The sequence below is a fragment of the Mercenaria mercenaria genome, chromosome 7 (genome assembly GCF_021730395.1).
Source record: "Mercenaria mercenaria strain notata chromosome 7, MADL_Memer_1, whole genome shotgun sequence".
Lineage (NCBI taxonomy): Eukaryota > Metazoa > Mollusca > Bivalvia > Venerida > Veneridae > Mercenaria > Mercenaria mercenaria.
Window position 1 is genome coordinate 29,650,585 of NC_069367.1, and position 21,943 is coordinate 29,672,527.

General features: G+C 33.5%; 1 protein-coding gene and 1 long non-coding RNA gene across 2 annotated transcripts; both read right to left on the reverse strand.

The window, feature by feature from the left end:
- Positions 1-1,087: 1,087 nt before the first annotated feature.
- Positions 1,088-9,812, reverse strand: LOC123551172 (uncharacterized). The gene is made up of 5 exons (XR_008371663.1): positions 9,674-9,812; positions 7,991-8,053; positions 7,333-7,352; positions 6,765-6,818; positions 1,088-2,988 (listed from the first exon to the last, which is right to left on the reverse strand). It is a non-coding gene; the product is annotated as an uncharacterized LOC123551172 (long non-coding RNA).
- A 5,661-nt stretch (positions 9,813-15,473) lies between these two features.
- Positions 15,474-21,126, reverse strand: LOC123554656 (uncharacterized). The gene is made up of 2 exons (XM_053547943.1): positions 20,996-21,126; positions 15,474-17,179 (listed from the first exon to the last, which is right to left on the reverse strand). The coding sequence occupies exon 2, from the start codon at positions 16,980-16,982 to the stop codon at positions 15,846-15,848; it is 1,137 nt and encodes a 378-aa protein (XP_053403918.1). The 5' UTR covers positions 16,983-17,179; positions 20,996-21,126; the 3' UTR covers positions 15,474-15,845.
- Between the last annotated feature and the right edge of the window lie 817 nt (positions 21,127-21,943).

Below are 21,943 nucleotides of genomic sequence, written 5' to 3' on the forward strand. Positions count from 1 at the left end.
AGTCAACAGCACAATGGTCAAATTGTCAGTTTTCAAAAGGATCAGAAATATTACGCCTTTACAACATGTAGGCAAATCTGATAGAAAATGATTGCAAAATGTGGTTTAACTGGATTAAAATTGATTGCAGATGTGGTCTGTTATGTGATCTCAAGAGATTCTGTACGGATAACAACGGACGAAGGGCGTTCACAAACGGTCACCTTGGCACAGGTGAAATAATGTCCATAACACATCAATTTTTATGTGGCCCTTTAAACAACATCAAAGTCATGCATGAAGAAGAAATGCTTCGGACCTGGTTCTTGCGCATGACACTCGGTCTCATGATGGTGAACAATTGTGCCAAGTTTCATCAAAATCCCTCTATGCATGAAGAAGATATGCTCCAGACAAAGTCTGTGGATGCCCCCCACCCATCCGCCCGCCAGGGGCGTTCCCGTAATACGTCCCATTTTTCAAACGGGCATATAAAAATGAGATATATGAACTCATAGTATCAAGAAGGTTGTGTAAACATCTGTTTGCATACAGACATGTAACATCATTTTCCTACCATGACACTGTACTTTAAAAAGTCGCATGGGTTGTGCTGATATATTTAAAAGAAGCAAAAGCAGGCCTGGGATTCAGTCCAAACTGAAAGCCTGAAAAACTACATTCTCTAGCCTGAATTCCACATTTTCAATAGTTATAGTTAAATTATTGCCAATAAAAGCCTGAAATCAGGACCAGTCTTGAAAAATCCCAGGCCTGCAAAAGATCAGGGCCCGTATTTATAAAGCTCCTAAGGGAAAATTTTCCCTAAGGGACTAAGTTAGGGAAAAGTTCCAAAGCATTTTGTGGACAATCGTCGAGATATTTGGAATGTCTAACAATATTGTCTCATAGAGTCTAGCATAGTAATGAAGATTATCAATAAATCTTATAAAGTTTACACTTTTCTTTGTGCTGTGTTGTTTAGGAAATTTTACAAAGTTAAGGATTTTCCTAAGTTTTCTCCTCAGGAGTTTTATGAATACGGGCCCAGGCATTCAACTCCAGTTATATCATTATTGTTCCTAGCTTGGTAGGAAAGAAGATGTGATGTTAGAAGTGTTTACCATTTGGAACTTTGCAGAAGGATGACATCAGTGTACTTCCACAACAATGCGGCTATTTCTTGGTTCCCACATGGACAACTCCAGTTCAACTACTGTCCAATAACGACCTTCTAGGTATTGAGAGCTGGTTTTGTTTTTTGAGATTTGTTAAAGTTTCGTCTCTTTTCACAAATAAAATAAATCTGAATTTTTGTTTAAAAATAAAAAGTTATTAGCGGATAAGAGTGTTGAAAGCTATGGGCCATTTCATTAGGACATAGTTACAAAAAAATTCACATGTCAACCAAATAATGGTACATCGCAACTGATATAAATACATTTAATAACATAACATAAACAGAATATAAGATTATTCTTTTTACATTTGAAATGCATAATCTAAGTCTAAGTAAAACGCTGGAGATTGTATTTAAACAACAATCTTCTCCAAAAACAGTACTTATTATTTAATGGAGAAATGTTAATTTATGCACGAATGGTACGAGGGTCATGATTCATTTTCATCATGTTATCGGGTTTGTTAGAAAAAGTTCACTTCTTAATTATGACAATAATGTTTAGTCGGTAAGCAAGACAGTGCCATTTTGAAAAATAAAATACAAAGCAAACAAAAATTTATCATGACAACAGGTATGTAACTTGCACTAAGTAATATATAACAAATACAATTTTGAAAAAGTTCATGCTTCTCAAATAAAGAAGTTTTTTTTTCAACTAATTATTACCGGTGTGATGACTTGCTTGTATAAATACAGGAAAAAAACAGTGCCTGTTTTTCAGACTACACAACGCAGTACATATTAAAGCACCATTTCCAGGTTTGTACACTTCATCAAAAGTATCTGACCTGTCATTAAAAACTACACATTTGGATCAGACAATACTTAAAACTAAGTTACTGTTCTACTTTGCAACATTACTTAATTGACATGTGAATAACTGTGTAACATCCCCCATAATGGAGGTCCAGTACATTGTGAAGGTTTCCATCGCAGGACTTACTATTTAGTAGCTCAATTTTTATTTATAATTGTGGAACAGATTCTCAGGTATAGATAAAAAACTATTCAGACACTGACTGACAAATTCGGTATAACCACTTCCTTGCAACTAATGGGTGAGGATGTACACCATCCAGAAGTAAAGAACTGGTGAACGTTACCTTTGATTTATATGCATTATTACCTGTAGTCTTAGACCTATACATAGCAAAATCTTGTTCAAACTTAGGAGAGTTAAATCCTAATGAACTGTTCAAGTCCCTTAAATATTCATTAACAAGAATAACATGATTATTTAAAGAACTATCTTCTATATCGGGCCTGTCCAAATCACCTATTCTTCTGTTCCACAAGCTGCAGAAAATAGGTGGTACTTCAAGAATTCCAACATCAAACTTGTTGGAATGACCTAATGCGACAAGTTTGTCCAAGTCAGGTTGAAGATGGACTTTGATATCTTCAAAGGAAGGAAACCTGGGTAAAATATAACGATGACCATGTTTATCTGGCATCAGGGTGAGATCACAGGTAAAATGCCAGAATAAAACAATGGTTTTCTGCAATGACTTATTTAGAAGTTCAATGTTACTGATCAAATATTGAACTCCATCATGAGTAGACCTACCATTGAAGTACCAGTATTCAATTTTTGGAATTTTTAACAAGGAAGAAACTGCAGCATGCTCATGTTGCAAATATTTACCTTTGCTATCAGAAAGAATTATAACCCTTTCATACTTAGGTGACTTGGACCGTCCTGGATTGGACTCAAGAAACTTTCCAATGGCACGAAATAGCCGACTACTTTCAACACTCTCAGCCATATTTTGCAAAAAAAAATATATTAAAATTTCAATTTTTTGGTCAGTGGACAGTAGTTTATCCTGAAAAAGAAAATTCTGAAATTATTTCAGTTTGAGCTTACTTGACTCACTGGGTCAAACAGAAATGTCGAAATAGTAAGTAAACCATAAACAAAAATATTATAAAATGACAATAATTGAAGACTATCGATCCAATGATAACTTTTATGCCCTGCAAGAACTGATGCAATTTATGTTAATATGAAATCAAAATAGTTAAAAGCCTAGTAGATGACCACCATATTTATATCAATTAGGAAAGACATCATTGATAAGATAATCACAAAAGACTCAGTAATTCAGAGTTAAGATAATTAAACACGAGTATTGACATCTGTATCTACCATTTCCACAGGTTGTTTATGACATGCCAGCCTAGGTCGCTCATATGTGTAACACACCATAACAGTATAAACATGTTTTACCTAGCGATTTCATGGAGACAAATATTATGACCAATTTTCATTCAGATTGGACCAAGAAACGTGGCCTCTTGAATGTAAACAAGCATTTTCTTTGATTTGACCTAGTAACCTGGTTTTTTACTGTATGACCCAGAGTCAAACTTTTCCAAAATTTTCAGAAAGCGAACAGTATGACATTTCTCAAGAAGATTGGAGCAAAAACGTGGCCTCTAGTGTATGCAAGCCATAAAGGGCCATAATTCTTGCAAATAGCAGGATAGAGTTATGTTTGTTGATGTACAGAGTCAGCTTATGATATTTTCCAAGTCCAAGGTCAGCTATTGATGGTGAAATTTTACCAGCCGATCAAGTGACAATAACTCATCATTTTTTTTCAAGAAACAGATGAACTAATGAAACAAAATTAGCATAAAATTCTAAGTAAAAGGGGGCATAATTCATGAAAAATTGGTACCGGAGCTATTGACATTGTGTCATATGTGGGTGATGATGTCAAACAATATCTCTTGTTTGAATTAAACCCATTTAATAATAACAGAAATGAAGTGAAGTGCATCCAAATTTTAGCTTGAAATTTTAGGTGAAAATAGGGATAATTCATGAAATATTGGTGTAAGAGTCATGACCCATGTGCGTAATGATGTCGGTGATGATGAGGAACAATTATTATAAGACTGAAGCAAATCAATGAAGTAATAACAAAGGTCTGGAGGAAGTGCATCAAAACTTTAACCAAGGTGACGAAACTGGACGCAGACACAGGGATGAGTAGAATAGCTCTCCATATTCAGTAGTCAAGCTAAAAAGTTAACTAAAATGAGAATCCGATGCAGATGCATGGTTGAGTGCAACATCTGTCTGTACAACTATAAACCAAAGAACCTGAATATGCACAAGACAGGAATCCTTTCATCATTATTAATGTTTTTGTTAAGGCCATACATGAGCAATGAAGGGATCAAGGTATACAAGGAAATCACAGACTTTAGGTTCAATACCAACAACAGCAATATGCACAGTTAGGGCACTTACCAATCATCTTAAGAGCAAACAGTTTAAAACAGAAGGCAGAAATGCACTGAAGTAGCTTAACTGAAGTTAATATTGACCATCTGACATGGCTTCTGACCCAGTTAGACTTAGAGATGTTTTTTTTATATATATTATACATGACAGCTCATTAGTTAACATTGGAATGACTTAAAGATAAGAAGTAAATTAAATATTTCTTTTTTTGTTTTTTCGGTTATCCTCCAAAAGTGACTGAGAGTAACCATTTGGTCAATTTTGCATTAGAGGACTTTACAATGCCACTCTACACCAGGTTTGATGAACATCCGTCAATAGGTTCATGAGATCAAGTCATTTTACGGTATTTATATTTTCCCCCAGAGCAGCACAGACTTGCCCATTTTAACAAAACTACTAGTGGTGCTACTTACCAAGTTTGATAAAGATTCATCATGATATTCAAATTAAGTTACTGTTTTGTTTTGGGTTTTAACTTCGTTTTTCAACAGTATTTCAGTCATGTAACGGCAGGCAGTTAACCTAACCAGTGTTCCTGGATTATGTACCATTACAAACCTGCAAGTAACTGCCAAATTCCCAAGAGACCACTCTATTACCCATACAACTGTGTCGAGGGATAAAAAATCCATATTACATTCAAGGACTTGGAAATGGATTTCATATCAAAAGCTGGCCTTCGTCCAGTCCACAACAAGCAGTGTTACAACTAATAATATTCCCATTTCAGGTTTAAAGAACTATACTGGTGGTACACGTAGAATGAGTGATCACAAAAGCTAACATCAGCACTTTGCACCATTGTTAGCTGACACATTTATCATTGACAAACCTACTAGGAAACAGGTAACTAAAATTCAACAGAAGTAAATAATTAGGTAAAATGGGTTTCAATTTGAGGTTGTAAAACCCTAAAACTTTACTTGCCCTTTTAAACAAGAGCTGTCTGATGACAGCGCGCTCGACTATTCGAAGAATTGATTCAAGAATGGGGTCAAAATATTACAAAAGATATTCAGACAAAAGAAAAAAAAAGATTAGACAATGTTCCTGTATTTGTGGATTTCGATAAGTCTTGCACTAAATGGCAATGTGTGAACCAATTTCAAAGTCCAAAAAGGGCCATAATTCAGCCAAAATAGTTGTCAGAGTTATATACTCTTGCCAACAGGTTGAAATCATGATGATAAACAAGTGTTCAAAGTTTAAAAGCAATATGTCAAATAGTTTTGACAAAACGTGGACTTTTATGAAAACAGAACAAATTTCCAAGTCCAAAAAAGGGCCATAATTCAGCCAAAATAGATAACAGAGTTATGTACTCTTTCAGGAACTACAGAGAGAGATTATTATACTGAACAAGTGATATAAGTTTCAAAGCCATACGTCAAACACTTTACACAAGGTACGAAAAAAATTAACCTAGATTTCTAAGTCAAAAGGGGCCATAATTCAGCCAAAATCCTCGATGGAGTTATGTACTCTTGCCTATAACTGGACATGGTGATGGTAAACAGGTGTTGAAAGTTTCAAAGCTTTATCTCAAGAGATTTTGTCAAAATATGAACTGGTACGAAAAACTTAACCAAGATTTTTAAGTCGAAAGGTGCCATAATTCAGCCAAAATCCTTGATGGAGTTTTGTACTCTTGCCTATAACTGGACATGGTTATGGTAAACAAGTGTTGAAAGTTTCAAAGCTTTATCTCAAAAGACTTCGTCAAAATATGAACTGGTACGAAAAACTTAACCATGATTTCTAAGTCAAAAGGGGCCATAATTCAGCCAAAATCCTTGATGGAGTTATGTGCTCTTGCCTATAATTGGTCATGGTGATGGTAAACAAGTGTTGAAAGTTTCAAAGCTTTATCTCAAAAGACTTTGTCAAAATGTGGACTGGTACGAAAAACTTAACCAAGGTGTGACGCCGACGCAGTGGTGAGTAGGATAGCTCTACTTATTCTTCGAATAGTCGAGCTAAAAAGGTGATTTCTAGCAATAACAGTGTTTAAATCCCCAGCAACAGGTTCATGCTCATTAATAACCCCATGATACATGGGAAATACACAATTTTCCACACAAATAACAAGATGTCACAATTTCTACAATTAAAATTCATGAGCACTATCTATTAAATTTCATCAAAGGATTTAATTCCATCTCTGAAAATGGTATCAACACATGGTCATTATCTGATAATGTTAGTAGATTTGTGCCAAGAAAAAAATAAGGCTCACTATTTACAGTTTGCCATTTATTTCTTACAACACTTGACTCCATAACATACAAACACTGACCATGTAACGACATTTTTGTTATGTCACCTAGCAAGCATCATACATACCTTAACAACCTTTGAAATTTCTCTTTCTTTAGGTGACCTTTGGTCTGTCTCAAACTATTCAAAAAGAGGAACATGGCATTTACTAATGATTAGAAGACATATAAACTAAAGTTACCCATATCAACTTCCACTAGTACACTGACAATAAGTGAATAACAGACTGAAGCTTATTACTCTTTAAAAATCAACACAGATTTCTTCAAATTTAGCATTAAATTTAGAAAAAATGTCGCATCTTAATATATATGAAAAATATTTGTAGAAATATAATGGCTGTTCCTGTTCAGAGTGCAATCTGATGCGGTTTGAATCCCTAGTGACTCAAAATAATATGTAAATCTAGTGCTTATTTAATGGTTGTACCAGGGAGTAAAACAAACTGAAATATGTGTTACTGCATATGAAACTGAAGGGATTTCAGTTGACTATTTAATTAGAAGATAAAATTCTATCCTATATCCTTCAACATCCTTTGATCCTTCAGTACTTCACCGACAGATTAAATTTTGACCTCAAGCAGTCACCATACCACAAAAATCTGTAAAGATCATTACATGTACACCATTACCTGCTTACTGGGATATTGACCTGAAAATAAACAAACCACAACAATAAATAAGTTATAAAAATACATTCTCATACCGGTAAACAAACATTTATGTATGTATTTTAGGTCTAGATACATTACAGAATTAAAATTATAATACACGTTCAATTGAAACTTATTTCCAGTTCTCTGTGTATGCACAGCTGTATTCAATTAATAACAATGCTGAAATATGATGACCTAAAATTCTATTTTTATAGTAAAAGACATCACCAAATCATCACATGCTTACATTGTTTTAATTCTGTAACTAAAGAATAGGAAAAATACAAAAATACATGGATGTCACGCAATTCTTTCCATTACAACTTAAGTAAACATTCCATGTCCAATATGAAAGCCTTCCGCGTCATTATGGAAAAATATTGCATGATGGCAGTCCATTGAAACTCAATAAAAAAATTTTTTAGGTATGTAATAAGACAGATAATTTGTTGCACAAAATACCATGCAATTCATATTAGGTATATCTCTTATTCAAGTATATTTCAAGCTCAAACATATACCTATGTTTGTAGTGGCGTATTACAGCAAAAATACATATCCTTCAGGTAGTGTGTAAACTACACGTACATAGTTATGCTAATAATTACAAGTTGCAAATACAAATTATACTTACCAGGTTGCGGACCTAAATACACCTGTCCATATGTCACAGCAGGAATATGATCTGGTTAGAGGTCTGTAAATGATTAAACGGTTAAAAGTGCAAACAGAGAATGAGACAGTGATATACAAGACTGCCATTTTTTAAAGACGTAACTACTCAAAATATTAACAAACTGTATAAACAGAATGTGCCAAAATTATAAGAGATAAAATCATTACAGAACACTTTACGAGACCTTTGAATTGGTAATTACAAACTGTAATGACAGAATTAAACAAACCTGTATTTAATCCAATATTAATTAATCCAGCTGTTTTTTTAAAAACCCAATACATGTATTCACTTACATGGATATCCAGATAATTAACAGGTATATTATCAAAGCATAACCCATAAAATTGAAGCATTTCTTGGGAAAAATTCTGACCTATTGTCAATGCACATGGAAGCACACTAAACAAAATAAAGGGAGATAAATCTGATTTAAAATATTACTAACCAAACCCTAAACTCAGGACTGACACATATGCCAAATTTCTGGTATTTTTCCCCATAAAAACAAAGACTATCTAGGTGTCTCATACATACATACCATTATTTTTCAGGATATTTCAGGGATTATGAGCTAAACTTCCCAAATTTTTACCCTTTGTCCAGGACATACATGGTGAATGGACCCAATGGGGAGGGTGGTTATTTTGACAAAGGTTAAGGAGGTACTTAGAGGTAACCGGGTGTGGAAGAGGAGTTAAATGTCTTCAGGTGTTTGTGTGTGTGGGGGGGAGGGGATTTCTCTTTTAGTCTTGTTTATAGTCTCTATAACATTTTTCATTATGAAAACAAGCCTTTAGTGATAATAGGTATATAGGCCACCCTTTAGGGACAGCGTTAGTGTCCGCCTACAGATCTCGAGGTCCGGGGTTCAAGCCCCTATAGGGACCCGAGTACTTTATCTCCCAGGGTTTACTTTAAGCCTAAAAACAAGATATTTAATAATGTGTGGGCATATTTGTACAAGCTATTTTTGTGGAAAAGGGGATTAACAGGTACATAGAGCAATGGGTTGTCTATATGGAAGGAGGGTTTCAATTTTGTCTGTGCACTGTGTAAGCAGTTCCGAAGCAGGGGACGGGGTATTTCACTGATTGGACGGGGTATTTCACTGATAAATGGTAAAGGAATGAACCCAATGGGGAGGGTGGTAATTTTTGGGACAGGAAAGAAGGTATTAAGACGGAAAAGGGTGTGGAAGCGGGGTTAAATGTCTGCAGGAGGTAGGGGGTTAGGGGGGGGATTTCTCTTTTAAATAACTGCTTCAACACGGTTGAGGGGATATAATAATACATTTTTCTGGAATTAGCCTAGTTAACTGGGTCTTGTTTTTACAAGTTTCTCTGTAACATTTTTCGTTGTAAAAACAAGCCTAAACACAGAAGTTCAATACCGTGCGGACATATCTGCACAAAAAAAACCTTGAGCCAACACAAAACTCCTATAATTTCAAGAACAGAGTTACAAATATGAAATTATTCATTAAAATTATGGGTGGGGTACATTGTACGATTTAGGTTCTTGGATTGCGTCAATGGCAATTAATTTAACACCTTCTTCCATATTCATTAAAAAATCAATTAGTGATTTAAATCTATTACTTCCTTACCACATTTACGCATCAAACACAGTTTAACTTACAATAAAAGCCAGTTACGCTTAATTTCTGCAGCCGGCAAAGGCGCAATATGGCGGCCAAAATATCCCATGTGCTACCGAGGGTATCCGAATGTAAATTTTGTCCGAGGAGCGCCGAAGCTAGAAAACTGCATAGCTATCAAATGTTAATCCGAAAGTGACATGTGAAACTTTTTTTATTTCGTTTTTACGAAATAAGATTTCGGTTTTACAAAATAAGATTTCGTCTTTACGAAATACGATTTCGTAAAAACGAATTATTATTTCGTAAAAACGAAATCTTATTTCGTAAAAACGAAATGTATTTCGTGAAAACAAAATCTTATTTCGTAAAAAAGAAATCTTATTTCGTAAAAACGAAATGTATTTCGTAAAAAAGAAATGTATTTCGTAAAAACGAAATGTTATTTCGTGAAAACGAAATTTTATTTCGTAAAAAGAAAAGTTATTTCGTTAAAACGAAATGTTATTTTAACTAAAACGAAAATGTTATTTCGTAACATTTCGTTTTTACGAAATACATTTCGTTTTTACGAAATAAGATTTCGTTTTTACGATATCTCATTTCCTTTTTAAGAAATCTCATTTCGTTTTTACGAAATAACATTTCGTATTTACGAAATAAGAATTCGTTTTTACGAAATAACATTTCGTATTTACCGAAATAAGATTTCGTTTTTACGAAATAACATTTCGTTTATACGAAATAACATTTCGTTTTTACAAAATCTTTCTTCGTAAACACGAAATCTTATTTCGTATAAACGAAATAAAAAAAAGTTCCACATGTCACTTTACGGGCACCGTTGTTTCCCATGTCCGTAGCAAGTGTCTCCTCGAACAACCTCTGATTGATAAGGGGTTTGTAAGTCAGTAACTGACTCTAAGGGCTAAGTCGGTCGGGGTGACGAAATTGCCGATTCGGCTGTGCAGTATTTAAGATAGAATACATGTATATTCTTCAATGTATGCCCTGCCCATCACTGATGAACAAAATTATTACAAAATGATTTTAAATTTTACCATTTTAACACGACTTTGGAATAATACATCGTACGTGATATTTGCAAATCATTCTACCTGCTGCATATATAAATCTGACAAGAGTAGAATCGTAAATGAAGGCATACAATAATCTTGAATAACAGCATATATAAGTATTCGTCTATTGCTCAGTATGGCAATATTTATTCCAATTTTTGTTGACTGTGTGTTTTTAGGCAAACTGATAAAGCATAAAAACAAATAAACCGCATTTTGTATACAAGTAAATAAGACAACATGTTAACCACAACATAGACTGAAAACAGCACTGAACAATCATACGCAGTAGATTTGAAACACCTTGATTTGTTGATTTATGTTTTGTTGCGCACTAACACAGTATAGGTTATACGGCACCAAACAGGACTAAACGTTTTGTTATCACATTCATATACATCGGAATAAAAACAAGAGGAGGTACATTTGTATGGTGTAAAACTTGTATACCTGCTGGAAACGCAAGACTCAAAAGCCTCTTTCGATGATGAACTATCTTAAAACTGATAACCACTTTAGGGATGTACGAGCGTCTTTTTTCTTCAGAATATCCGCCATTTTGAAAAATGTTTCTTTGAAAATTTCTTTCGAAATAAAATTTATGCCAAACATTAATGTTAAATGATTAAAATATGGCTAATAATGTACCATTTAACCAAACAGATTCTACTTGTTGCGAAAATATTTTTTCACCCTTATTTTTGGCTGGTATTTGCCTAAAATTGATGTAAGATATACAGTGCGGTAGGGGTCGGTAATTTCAAATATCTATTAAAGTTGATCATGTTGGCTACAACTGAAATAAAAGTTCTCAACATAGCACTTTATATTATCTAGGAAGTATAAATTAAAACAAAAAGAACTAGTATATCAAAATTCACCAGTTTTTAAAGGTGTTTCTTTTTCTAAATATTTGTCTTAGATGCACGGTGACCCCAACATTTTTTCTTTCCATTTTGAAGCATTTTTGTGTCTCATAAAAGTAGCAAAATATTTTTAAAATCTTAAAAGGAGATTTTTTTTTGTAGATTTAAGTACGTTTTTTTCTATTAAAAAGTGGATGGGGGTAATTATGCCGACATGTAAAAACGAAAAAGATTTGATAGTGACTTATATAATACAGATATCACCTTGTATTCTTAGTAACCTGTAAGGCCTGAAATATATTTAAAATTAAGTGGGATATTATATGTTTTATAAAGTACCCCCATATTTTCAATTTTACTTAATTTCAGAAATGCAAATATAGTGGATGAAGAAAAAGGCCTAAAAAAAACAAGTTCTGTGACCTGTGCCTTTTTTACCCTTATTTGTCCTAGAAACTTATGTTCTTCAAGCTCTTAAATTCTTAACTGTAGAAAAGAATTGATCTTACAGCCTTAAGACGAATTTTTTGTTGAAACCACTATTTTAATTAGTTTGATATTTTACTTATTATTGTTATCAAACAGGCTTAAACGATAACATACAAACAGATCTTAAAAGTAATAATTTAAAACATTTAATACATTAAAGAAAGTGCAGTTAATGACGATAGAAATGCGTAAATAATTAATATGTAACTATAATATTCATCCCGACTTACACTTTTAAACACAGCTGGAATGACGTTTGCAAAAAAGACTATCATTTACACCTTCTTGGTAATACGTCTCCTTTCTACTTTAATGGTAGAGCAGGACCCTTGTAAACCTTTTAAACACATGTCAATATTAAAAGGTACCTTGTCCAAGATTTCTGGAGAAACCGGAAATGCTCAATGTTACAATGTTATAAGATTAATAAATGTTAGGTGTATATAAAAATGCCTCTGAGATGCAATTGTTATGTTTCACACATGGGAGAGTATCGGGGTAAAATCACCGACAAGCAAGCCATCTAGATGAAGTTTTACGCTACGCTCTGCTTGCTGTAATTTTCCCATGCAGTCATTGTACAAAAATGTAGTTTCAATTCATAAGTCAGGTGCTTTACGATGTGAGGCTGTGATAACTTTAAAACAACTATATCTCAGTTGACTCCCTGTAGGTTAAAATATAACTTTAAAGGTACGTGGATTTATTTAATTAAAAACATCCTGGCACTTTTTAAACATTAAACTTCGTTCATCAGGAGAAACAAAACGAAATCGTTCAAAACAATAACGAACTAAAAGCTGCAATAACGGCTGATGCACAAACCACTGACACGATAAACTAGTTACCTGATCAAGAAATTGCAGTCAGTTGATGGTAAAAGAATAAAACGAAAGACATGCATATTGAAACAAGTAAAATGTAATACTAGGAGTCTCCGTGACTAAGTGATTAAGGTGAATCCTTACATACCCGTGGAATCAAATCATGTAAAGAACCCATTCAGCTGACTTGCAGTAGGGCCTTCTTTTTACAAAGTCCGTACCTAAATAATGCCAGGAGGAAAACCTGGGTACTTGCCCCTTCGTTAAGAGCTGAAAAACCGTCACGTGACCTGTACTGTAACGGCTTGACTAAAATTCCAACAAAACAAACATGAGAACTATAGTAAATTGTTCTTAGATCAGGTAAACAATGTCACGAAAATGGCTTTACATTAATAATTCCACTATAGAATAATTATATATATGTGTAATTTATTACAGGTTCTATATGGCTTGAGTTGGTATATGCATGTCCATAGCTAAGAGAATATACCAGACGTAATAATAATTACAGCAATTCCTTTATTGTTATAACACCAATATAGCTTAAAAATATAAATTACAAAAAATAAAGATTTCAGTTAAACAGATGAAAATGTTTAAATACAAGTATCCATCTTAATTTCATCATTATTCATTTTTATTTTTACAAAACAAAACAAATTTTCACTTCACTACAATAAGATGTACTACTATCGTGGGAAATTATGTAAATTAAAATTAGTGATTCAAAGCGTAACCAAAATGACATGAAACAATTTTCAACATGAATGAAAAAGTAAATCCGTATGACTAAACTGTAAAGCGAATATCAATATGTAAATATCAAATGACTCATTCCCAGCTGCGATATATATTGCCGATTGCGTCTCAAACAGTGATTAGAAGAAAATATCTTTATCGCAAAACTGAAGCAATATGTTTGATCGCTCGAACCGTGTATCAGTTGTTAGGAATTTGGTGTTTTAAGCAATTAAAAAGCGGCTTAAATGTTATATGGTCCAAAAGTACGATTAATTTCCAGTAGAGCTTTAACATGATGGTCTTGAGACAAAAGCAGTTGAATAAATATATTACAACTATTTAAAGCATTATGCTACCAATGTTGGAACCATCTAATTTTGATAGAAAAAGAAGCGTTCATTGCAAAATTGATAAAAAACAACAACGACAGCAATAACAGCAACAACAACAACAACAAAACAAAAAAGACGAAAATATCAATACAATCTAACTGTTTTTGGGGTATTTTACATGCATATTTACAGTAGTTGTAGCTGTCTAGAGTTGAGATTTGGCATTTTTCAACAGTATTTCAGTTATGTAACGGCGGGGGATTTTGTATCAATAATATAGTATTTTACACTGTTAGTAATTAATTTGCCTGTCAATTAAAAGATAATATCAAGATAGATCGAATCGATATTTGGCGAAATATGAAAACTTAAGCTCACAAACCTAAACATTTTATTTGGCCACATGATTGAAAACGACATTTAAAATACATTGTGGAGCTTTTCTGATATCAAAAGTGCGATTTAGAATAACTATCAGAAGATAGTTATTTACATTTTCATGATCACCAGCTTTAATTTGTGAAAAGGTTTTAAGTCGGCATTTTCCCGCACAATTGGAAAGGGTGAATAATAAGACTTTTGTTTATAAGACATATGAGAGTATCGATAATACACTGAGTACAAATTTTGAACGGGCCTTTAAATATACCTCCTACAAGAGTTATATAGTCCCCTTGTCATGATAAACACGTTCAAAGGCGCTTTACATGCAACGTGTTTTTTTTTCACATTTCTCCAATGATTCAAGACGGATAATGAAAGTATGTATTGCAAGGAACGTTAAGCAGAACCTGTGATATATTTGAAGTTAAAATATACATGTTATGGCATGCGAGATTAATGCAAATCTATTCTTAAATTTGCGCAAGTTCAGGATAGGCAAGTTAAGCGTTAATATCTACAAGACACGCTTTCTCATGGTAACACATTCCAGACAGAATAAGGCACTAAGATATGAGAGGTATAAATCGTAACAGAAAAGGACTGAATAGAACATGAAACAACAGGACAAAAATGATATAGATTTGCTTAGATTAAGAAGTATCGTATCTCACCTGGAGTATGCACCCCACTCTCAGTTAAAAATAAAAGCACTGTAGGAGCATTCGTGATCTAATGGTTAAGGTCAGTATGTGGGTTCTAAAATTCGCCTTGTGTGTAGATTTCTTTATATGACGAAGCGTTCCAGCTGACTTGGTTCTACCCATGTGCTCACTCGTGATAAAATAATGCCCAGAGAGCCACCTGGAATCTTTCTCAGTAAAAAGCTGGGAATCTCAGGATATTACCTGTACAAAAACAAACAAACAAAAATACACTGGATAATCTTGGTTTAAACGTAGATTATAGAATATAAAAAAAATTACACTCGTAGAATATTCGAGTCGAGGGCAACATTTTGCGGTATTTAGGCTTTATATTCTCACATTACATACTATTATTTACAAAACAAAAGAAAAAAAGTCTATATAGCGAATGTCTTTTAGCACTTATTTTTTCAGCTGCGTATCAATATGTACATATTCAGTCAGAAATGGCGTAGAATGAATGTACAAATAGGAATCACAAGAAATGTCCAACTTGCAAGCAGATAACATTTATACAACGAAATATAAAAAGGTCCGGATAAGCTATTTGTGATAAAATGACACGAATATGATATTTAATCACTTAAACATAATTGCTTTTGGGAGTAGTAATGTTTGATTAAACAATTTTTCGATACATGTAAACATGTTTTTCAAACTTCTGATCCATCCGCTGCAAACGAATGATTCATATAAAAATAATTTTTCTCTGATTAAAAAATGACTTTGTTGAAATTTGATTTCATTCGAAAAGTTATGATACTAATTTACATTCCGCCTTTTGAAGAAAACTAATTGCTTGGGTGGGAAGATGTGTATATCGGTTCCAAGTAAGACGAGTCTGACGAAACTGACGGATAAGATCCAGTGAGATTTATATCAAAGCTGTCATTCTGTCCAGAATTTATCATATCACCACTGTTTAGTTCGAAATATGTGTGTTCCGGAAGTCTGACCTCTGTAATATAAGATGATGGCCTTTCCGGCAAACTCCGAGCGTACGAGTATGCGGACATTTCCGATGGTTGCTCAGTTTGAGTCTTAATTGTCGAAAGCTTTTCAGTGTTCCTCTTATTGACCTTGCAAAACCAAATATTTATGATAATGCTAATTGCTAAAGCTGTCCATCCTATTACATCAGTTATTATTAAAACCAATTCTTTATCTTTTTCCTCAGGGTTAATTGTATCGTCTAACGTGAAGTCTGTTTTACCATTGGTGGTATTGTCTGTAGACAAATCTCGTTCATAGTACCCTGCACATTCTACAGACGAACATGCCAATCTAGAAACCAAAGATTCGGTAACTTTAACGTAAATTAACTTTGTGGTGTAAGTTTCAATGACTGTTTTATTCACTGATGTGATATTGTTTCCTGCGTGGCAAACGTAAGTCCCTGGAAAATGCTTGTCAATATCGTATCCTATGAGCCTTTTACCAAAAAAGCTGAAACTTTTGTTCCCTGTTTTAGTCCACCATACATCTGGTACAGGTCTTCCAATAGCGTCACAGAGAATGTCAATGTCTTCACCTTCAATGAGTTTCAGATTGGAACCTTTATCAATGGCATGTATGATGGCCCCAACGTAACTAAAAATAGTCACTTCTCGAGCTACGTCAGCTCTTTTAGATTTTCCGAGTGTTGTTACCATAAGAGATTGTGCTACACAAACAACACGAGAATTTTCTTCTGAAATAGATATTTGCAATGTCTGATTTCTTGACAGAACAACGCCATTCTGGTTAAAACGCTTCCATTGATACGTCGGCGGTGGATTTGCATTTGAAATGCATTTTAGGGTTACTTCCTCGCCTATGAGTCCTGAGGTTGTCCCTTCGATGTCTGGGTAAGATGGTGGATAAAGGACTATAACAGAAACATTCTGCGTCTCAACTACATCCGAAATTATACTTGTACACAAATACATTCCTGTATCTGCTAGACGAACGTTATCTATTGTTTAAGTGTTGTTTACTGCAACAACGTCTTTTCTGACCAAGGAGATTGTCGCGTTGCTTATATCAGAAATGCAGATAAGGAGAAGATGATCTCCGTCAAATACTTTAATTGGCTCTTCCAGAACATGAGTAATGTCAACTTTATGCATTGTTATTGACAGCTTTGCTGAAAAATAAGATGTGTAAATTGAATGAAAATAACTGTTAGTTCCATAATATCAACTGACCAACACGTGTTTACTGCAGGAAACAATTATGGACAAAATCTGTCAGTAGGATTGTTAAGAAGATGTTTATTTGTTTAATTTCTCAAAATTCAAAGTTATTTAAATACTTAAACCACTAAACTCTTTCGAAGACTGGGATTGAATGTACAAACCTGGTAACTGTAACATCCAAATGTTAAAATTTCTGCGAATATTAAGCGGCCAAAAGAAATCAGGTTTGCAAGCATTCATTGTTCATAAAAGACTGAAGTTGTATTTTGTAACATTTGTTTGTTGTCTTAGCTGACACGTATTTGCAAATGTTAAAGGTATACTAAGTACAAATTTATAATTTATATAGTGAAAAGCCGATAACCTGATTTTGTTGACAAAAACGTAATAACGTAAAATATAAAACAAGTGGAAGTGATCTTACGTTTATGTTTAGGCCTAAAAAAATCTTTGTTTCCGGTAACATGCTCAAAAAAAGGGTATGTAGGTCGGAAATATATTTTTTTGGATTTTTTTTTATCAAGGGAGACTTTTCGGAAATTATTTTTGTGTCAAAAATAAATACAAATAAGGGAAAAAAAATCAAAAAGATATTCTCCAAGGCCATAAACACATTTAGGGTCGGACCAAAAATTTAGGGTAGGTCGGGATACCGGAAACAAACATCTTTTTTTTTACGCCTTATAAAAACTACTTATCAGATTTGATATATCATACAGGTGCAACCACCGTTATTGGAATATAACATAATAAAAATGTGTATTCACAGTATCATCCGGCAATATACACAATGTATATAATAATACAGTATAAATGTGGACAAGAAATCGACTGTTGCAGCGTGACATTTAATCATGAATGTAACTCTACATTTACATGTTGAATTAATCTAAATATTCATTAAGATAATTCTAGTTGACGTAAATATTTGCAGATAAAATATTTAGCGGCATTGGATATCTTTAAAGATATATGGGAAAAATATTCGTTGGAAGTGGCTATTTCTGTAATAGTTAAAAGCTCACATTGACTTTGTTTATAATGTGACATGTTTTGTTTTGGACTTATCAAATTATACTTTCTTGTTAAATCCTACTTCCTATTATTATTTTCTCTAGTATTTGTATTTATACTAGGGTTTGAATATTATAATAACATACACTATTTTAGAGCTGTTTCACCTGTTTATCTCATAGCATTTAAAGCTTTATGGAACTTTAATGCCGTGATAATTTACTTTATTTAACGTTTAGAGTAAAAGGTTCAGTAGTTATGTACAACATGGATCTTATCCCTTATGTAATATATTAAACATCTTGCACTTTTGATTTAAAGATGGTTAAGTGATACTAATAATGTCACCATTAAAACAACTGCGTTTGTTTGTTTAGGAAAAAATAAAAGCTGTGTAGATAACGTAGTCAGACACAATTTTGACTGTGGGCGAAGTATTTTTGAAAAATACAGAGAACTGATGGAAGACGCTTTGTGCGAAGGAAAGCACTCATTTTGCTATCTTTGACGCTTTTTATCTTATGAAATCCGACAAGTAGTAAGGAAAATATTGGCAAAATGTTACCTGAATTCGGGCGTTCTCTCCATGTGTACGGTATAGAGAAGTAACATGGGTTAGCCATCCTGATGAATACAATGTTCTGTTATGTTTAACGCAAAATCACCCTGTACGGTCACTAGATCTGGAGAGCATCAATAAGCAAGCATTAGTGGATCACTTGGATGTACATTATATTCTAAGCTACTCACCCATAGTCGTTCATTTCTACCAAGTTTGGTAAAGGGTGTATGTATGACACAGAAACATGACAAGGTTAGGGAAAATAAATGTCAGATATAAATCCTTACCCTGCTGTAATTCTGCCTTTACGACCAGTGCAGACCAAGATCAGCGTGCACATCCGTCCAGGTTTATCATGGTCTACACTGTTCGCCATTCAGTCAGTATCTTTTTGGTAAGCACTTTCTTTAACAGGTAGTGGTACTGTCCATATTGAAAGTTTATTTCAGAAATTTAGCCGGGTAAGGGTTAATAAAAATGCAAAAAGAATGCTGATTTTCCCTATTGTATCAAAAGCGTTGCAACGCTTTCCCCTTTTTCCACTTTTTATGTTATTTGTCAAGATAGCTTGCAAAAATACAAATTATATATATTATGTCAATTAGTTTGTACCTGGTCAGTGTAACAGTACAAACATTTTGTGGATTTTTGAGAGAAAACACCGCCTAAAATGAGTCAGCCAGTTGATAGAGTAGTCAATAAATGAATGTTAATTTTAGTGTAATTTCAATTTTACTGATACTTGTTGACAAATCGTTTCGTTTACTGACACACTTTTGTAAACCTAAAACTCATTGTTTGATTATCGGGGTTAATGCTCAAGGTCATATGATAATACTTCAAAAATGTTTTGCAACTAATTAGTAACAGCATATGTTTAAAGGCGTTAGCTAGAATTCCCTGTATATGAGATGGGCGAAAATTTTCCCAATAACAGAATTTCTTCAAACTTTGGATATTGACGGACAATCATCTAAGAAACAAAAAAATGCAATAAAAATCATAGGTCACCGGATTCGAAAAAGAGTTATCTGCCCTTGAAAACGTCATTTTTGGTGGAAATGCCGTTTTCAAGGGCAGATAACTCTTTTTCGAATCCGGTGACCTATGATTTTTATTGCATTTTTTTGTTTCTTAGATGATTGTCCTTCAATATCCAAAGTTTGAAGAAATTCTGTTATTGGGAAAATTTTCGCACCAAATTCTAGCATACGTCCTTAAAGGTCATAATTAAATATGTCAGTTAATCACATTGTCGGTCGTATCAAAGTTGGAATGATGATAAAACGTTACGATGTGTCGATAGTTTTTCGTGAAGATAACTATATATAATATGCTAGATTTTCAATTTTAATAAGTCAAATTATTGATATTATATCAAAATTAAAACAAGGCAAAATTGAAGCCAATTTGACGTATCATTTGGTACCGAGAAATAGTGCTAAATACTATATTTGATCTACGGTTTTGTACAATAGATACAATATTACAATTAATCCACACACTTTGCATCGGTAAAATTAAGCGCACAGAAGAATTAACAAGACGTCATGCATTTCTAAATTGTTCTACGGAAATTATAACCTCTTTGCTGTGATAAAAATTACATTAAAACACGGTCACGTTGACGCCACGTTGACGTCACATCGACATACTATAGTTGGCTTTATACGTGAACTGAGAAATCTATCTATGTTTTGACATCAAATTCATATTAAAATCGAAATAATGTGTAGTACTTATCGGTTATATACCATGAAAAGTTATTTATTCGTGTGGCGCCGCAACTAACTATTCCTATAACCTGTTCGTCGTGTTTAAACATAATAAAACACGGTTTTCTTAAATATGCGGCTTAATTTTATTGCACTCTTATGATGCTGGTTGTTTTAATCATACTGATTGTTTTTCTCGTTATGTACTGCTTAATATAATATACAATTTGTATTAAACTTTAAAGTTCTTACGTACAAGGCAGTGCAATTACTTAACTAATGTCTGACATTATAATATAATATCATTTTAAAATCATAAATCAGAAACCGCAATATATTATTTTTGAACATACTTAATAAGTGATGATATCCTTACTGCCAGCAAAAGAAGCTCGTTAGAATTGTTCTAAAACCGAAATTGTAGTAATAAATACATTACAAATTAAAAACATATATAAATTATAGAAATATACCAATAACTGGAATGAGGTTTATATATATCAATATCCCTCTAAGAAAACAATTATCCATGGTTTGTTTTATTACACTGAACTATTTTTGTTGCGTAACCTTGGCAAAGTATATCGTTCAGTTTATCCACGATACGGTATTCTGTAGTAAACATTATTTGGTGAAACGAAGCATAAGGAAAAACTCCGGTATAACTTAAAAGTCGAAAGACGATGTATAAATAATATGAAATTTACGTGTGATTATGAGTATCTAAGTGGGATTATTATTCCATGAAACCACACATGATAAACAGGAACTTACGCCACCAATCAGATTACGGTAGCGTCAGGAAGTTTAATTCGTTGGCCCAGCGAAAAGCTATTAAATCATGTTCTTTATTTATTTACAGTTACAATAGTTTCGCGCGAAGGCCTCGAAGTATAAATATTACATTGGCTAGGTTCACTGGCACGATACTAGAAAGAAAATTCCACTGCAAATGTTATACCCTATTCCTATAAGAACCATGGTCATGAACGGGAAAACCCATTTCAATAGCGCATTTCTAACCTAAAAAGGGTAGTTCGGTATGTGTACTATGAATATTGAATAAGTGGTAATTTATCTTTCATTGTGTACCTGTCACAAACCTTCAATATTTGTTATCTCAAAGAAGAAACGCGCAGTTTATATTTTCATTAACGTTACAGAAAAATATTGGATGAACTTCTCTAATAAAGCAACGTTGTCGGAAGCATCCAATATGTGGAGAATCTCTGCAATATGAAATATCGAGACAATGTGACTGGTGCACGATGGAAGACAAATTACCGATTCATATGCTTGATACTCATTTATCGAACTTCGCGTTTTAGTGAGAAATGTACGGTTAAAACGGGTTAGTGCATTTTGCCGTTCATAACTATGGTTCTAAGGGGAAGGGTATAACATGTACAATGACATATTCT